The 4,243-nt window shown below is 69.5% G+C and overlaps 1 protein-coding gene across 1 annotated transcript; it reads left to right on the top strand.

Moving 5' to 3' along the window:
* The first annotated feature begins 656 nt into the window (after positions 1 to 656).
* PMVK (phosphomevalonate kinase) lies at positions 657 to 3,009 on the top strand. Its single transcript, XM_082781182.1, has 5 exons — positions 657 to 781; positions 866 to 929; positions 1,936 to 2,088; positions 2,151 to 2,280; positions 2,496 to 3,009. Exons 1-5 carry the CDS (start codon positions 699 to 701, stop codon positions 2,630 to 2,632), a joined length of 567 nt encoding a protein of 188 aa, XP_082637308.1. The 5' UTR covers positions 657 to 698; the 3' UTR covers positions 2,633 to 3,009.
* The last annotated feature ends 1,234 nt before the right edge of the window (positions 3,010 to 4,243 follow it).

Consider the following 4,243-nt stretch of genomic DNA (forward strand, 5'->3'; position numbering starts at 1 on the left):
GTACTGGGGGGGGGGGGGGGCAGGGAAAAGGGGGTGCCAGGAGGGAAAGGGGGTGCTGGGGGGGGAATGGGGGTGTGGGGGAGGAAGGGGGATGCTGGGGGGTGTGGGGATGCTTGGGGCGAAATGGGGTGCTGGGGGCGGAAAGGGGGTGCCGGGGGGTATAGGGGTGCTGGGGGGAAGGGGGGTGCTGGGAAGGGAAGGAGGGGTGCTGGGGGGGAAATGGGGGGGAAATGGGGGGAGAATGGGGTGCTGGGAAGAAGACAGAGGCGTAGGGGGTTCAGGACTGGGTGTTGGGGGTGAGGGTGTAGGGGGGCTGAGTGCAGCCCCCCCCAGTTTTGGGGTAACCCCCCTGGGTTTTGGGATGCCACTGGTTTGGGGGTAACTCCCCTCGTTGTTGGGGTGTCCCCTGCCTTTGGGGTGCACCCCTGGCTATGGGGTGACCCCCCTCGGTTTTGGGGTACCCCTGGTTTTGGGGTAACCCCCCTGGTTTTGGGGTGCCCCCCGGTTTTGGGGTGCCCCCTATTTCGGGGTGCCACCCGCCCCTCCCCGCGGCGCCCTGCAGGGGGCGCTATAGCGCGGGTGGGCGGAGCCAAACACACAATGGGCGTGGCCAGCCACACCCAGGGGCGGAGCCACCCCCGCCCCGCCCCGCCCCCCGGGCCGTACCACCTCCGTGCCGCGGGGGGGGCCGTGCCGGGATGGCGGCGCCCCGCGCCGTGCTGCTGCTGAGCGGCAAGAGGAAGTCGGGGAAGGACTTCGTGGCCGAGCAGCTCCGCAGCCGGTACCGGGACGGGACGGGACGGGACGGGACGGGGGGGGGCCGCGGGCGGAGCCGGGTCCCGTCCCGCTGATCGCTGTCCCGCAGGCTGGGCCCCGCCGTGTGCTGCGTGCTGCGCCTCTCCGCGCCGCTCAAGGAGCGCTACGCCGAGGTACGGGACGGGACGGGACGGGACGGGACGGGGTGCAGCGGGGATGGGGGGCCGGGATCCGCCGGGATCCATCGGGATCCGCCGTGCTGAGCTGTGCCGAGCTGTGCCATGTGATGCTGTGCCGTGCTGAGCTGTGCCGTGCCGTGCTGCACCATTCCGTGCCATGTTACGCTGTGCCGTGCCGTGCCATGCCAAGCCGTGCTGTGCCGTGCCATGCTGCAGCACACCATGCCGTGTTATGCCGTGCCATATCAAGCTGTGCCATGCTGTGCCACACTGTGCCGTGTTATGCTGAGCTGTGCCATGCTGAGCTGTGCCGTGCCATGTTCTGCTTTGCCGTGCTATGCCATGCTGAGCTGTGCCATGTTATGCTGTGCCATGCCATGGTGATCTGTGCTGTGCCATGCTGTGCCACGCCCTGCCATGTTACGCCATGCCATGCCATGCTGAGCTGTGCCATGTTATACTGTGCCGTGCTGTGCCATGCTGCACCACACCGTGCCATATTACGCTGTGCTGAGCTGTGCTGTGCCGTGCTGGGCCATGCCGTGCCATGTTATGCTGAGCTGTGCCATGCCGTGCCATGCTGCACCACACCATGCCATGTTATGCCAAGTCATGCCGTGCTGAGCTGTGCCATGTTATGCTGTGCAGTGCCATGCCATCCTGCACCACGCCATGCCATGTTATGCTGTGCCATGCTGAGCTGTGCTGTGCCATGCCATGCTGCACCAAGCCGTGCCATATTACACTGTGCCATGCCGTACTACACCATGCTGTGCCAGGTTATGTTGTGCCATGCCATGCTGCACCATGCCATGCCATGTTCATGTTACACCGTGCTGTGCCATCCCATACTGAGCTGTGCCATGTTATGCTGTGCCATGCCATGCCATGCTGAGCTGTGCTGTGCCATGCTACGCTACACCACATCATGCCATGACGAGCTTTGCCATGCCGTGCCCCTTGACAAGGGCCGTGCCCTGCTCACACCCTCTTCCCGCAGGAGCATGGCCTGGACTTCCAGCGGCTCCTGGACGCCAGCGCCTACAAGGAGATGTACCGGCAGGACATGATCCGCTGGGGCGAGGAGAAGCGCCGTGCTGACCCCGGCTTCTTCTGCAGGACGGTGGTGGAGGGGGTGGCGCAGCCGGTGTGGGTGAGTGGGGCTGGGGAGGAGCACGGGGGCGCGGGGCGGCCGCTGACGCAGCCTGGGTGCAGGTGGTGAGCGACACGCGGCGCCTCTCGGACGTGGAGTGGTTCCGGGACGTCTACGGGGACGTGGTGCAGACCGTGCGGGTCGTGGCCTCCGAGGAGACGAGGAAGAGGAGGAACTGGGTCTTCGTGGCGGGTGAGCGAGTGCTGCTTCCCATCACACCGCAGCCAAACCCGGGGCATCACAGCTCCCTGCAGCACGGCTCTGCCCTGTCTCCACTGCTGACCCTGCAGTGCAGGAGCCGGAGGGTCGGGATAAAGCTCTGGAGCAGCGGGCGGGGAGTGAGGCTGCGCGGTGCCTCCCCCAGGGGACGGATCCTGACTTGTGGTGTGGGCTCTGTTCTTCCCCAGGGGTGGACGACGCCGAGTCTGAGTGCGGCCTGGACCAGGGAGTGGCCTTCGACTGGGTGATCACCAACGACGGGGACGAGCTGTCCCTGGACGGGCAGCTGGAAGCGCTGCTGCAGTCCATCCGCAGCCGGCTGTAGCTCCCACATGGGATTTGGGGGGCACGCGGCTGTTCAGAGCCGCTCACACAGGGCCTCATCCTTCCTGGGGGCTTTATCCTGCGTGGGGAGCATCGTGGGGGCCACCTGTGGGTCCCCAGTAGTGGTGCTGGGGAGGAGGAGACCAGGGGGAGGCAGCCAGCCCTCCCAGCACCTCCATCCACTTCACCCACACCCCGCAGGGGCCGTGCCTTCCCCCAGGGGCGAGGGGCTGCTGCTGCTCAGTGACCCTCAGCTGTGGCTCGGGGACCGTGTCCTGCGTCCCGTGTCCCCTGCGAGCCCAGCAGCGCTTCCCAGTTTGCCTCTCCTGTCCGGACTGGGGGCGATGCCTGCACTGGAATAAAGCTCTGACGCTGAGAAATGCCCAGGGCTGTGTCTCCTTTCCTGGGGGGGGGGAGTTCAGGTCACTGGGGGGTGGGCTGTGCCCCTGCCCTGGGGGGTGTCGGTGGGGTGAGGTGCGGTTTAATTCCCTGTGCCCGCCCCGGGGGCCGCCAGCTGGGTGCCTTGTGGTGTGTTTTTAATAGGCTTCCTGCAGCCAATTCCCCGCGGATTATCTGCTTCCGAAGCAGAAGGCTCCTGCCCTAATACCTGCCGGCTGGGAGCTCGTCTCCCACAGCAGCTGGGCCCAGCCCGGGGGCAGGGACAGGGACAGTGGGGGTCTGGGGGCCAGCCTGGCCCTGTTCCCCCCCTTCCCTGTGCCGGGAGCACCAGGGCTGTCACAGTCTCCCCGGGGGACAACGGGGAGACGTAGGGGACGAGGGGGACAGGGGACAAGGGGGAGCCCCAGCCCCAGCGAGGGCTCTGCCAGCTCCAGCTGCTGCCCATAATCTCTGGCCTCTGCTCGAGGCCCTGAGCCTCGTCGGAGGCCGTAAGGAGATTACGGGGCATTATATAACGGCAGCTGGCGAGGTTGGTCCTCGGGGGGCCAGGGGATGCCCAGGGTCCCCCTGGGGGGCAGCTCGGTCCCCTCGGCCGCCGGAGCCCCCCCGTGCCGGGCCGGTCCCCGCTGCCGCCCCCACGCACCCCCGTCGAGGGGCGGCGGCCGGCAGGGAGCGGCGACAGCCGCGGGCAGCGCTCCGGGGCCGCGGGGAGCCCCGGGTCCCGCCGCTCCTCGCCCCCGACATGAGCCGCGGGCCGGCCGCGGGCGCAGCGGAGCGGCGCTGCCCGGCGCGGTGCCGCCCAGCCCGGCTCGGGGGCTCCGCGCCCGCCCGTCGGTGGGAGCGGGGCTACCGGCGGCGGGGAGCGGCCCGGGGCTGTCTGCGGGACGGGCGGGGTCGGGACCGGGAGCGGGACGGGGTCGGGGGCGCCCCGCGCTCGCTCGCACCGCCGCCGTCGGGGCTCCCGCCGCTGCCGGTACCGGCGCCGGTGCGCCCCGGCGGACTACAAGTCCCGTGCGCCCCGCACAGGCGCAGGGGCCGGGGGCGCGGGAGCGGGGCGGGGAATGATGTCAGCCTGCGGGGAGCCCCGGCGCGGCCAATGGCGGGGCCGTGCTGGCGGCGGGGCCGGGCCAGCGGCGGCGGCGGGGGCGGCGGCGGCGGCGAGCGCGCAGCGCCGGAGGGACGCGGCTCCCATTCATGAGCAGCCGCGCGCCCG

Source organism: Aythya marila (genome assembly GCF_965140915.1).
Source record: "Aythya marila genome assembly, chromosome: 29".
NCBI lineage: Eukaryota > Metazoa > Chordata > Aves > Anseriformes > Anatidae > Aythya > Aythya marila.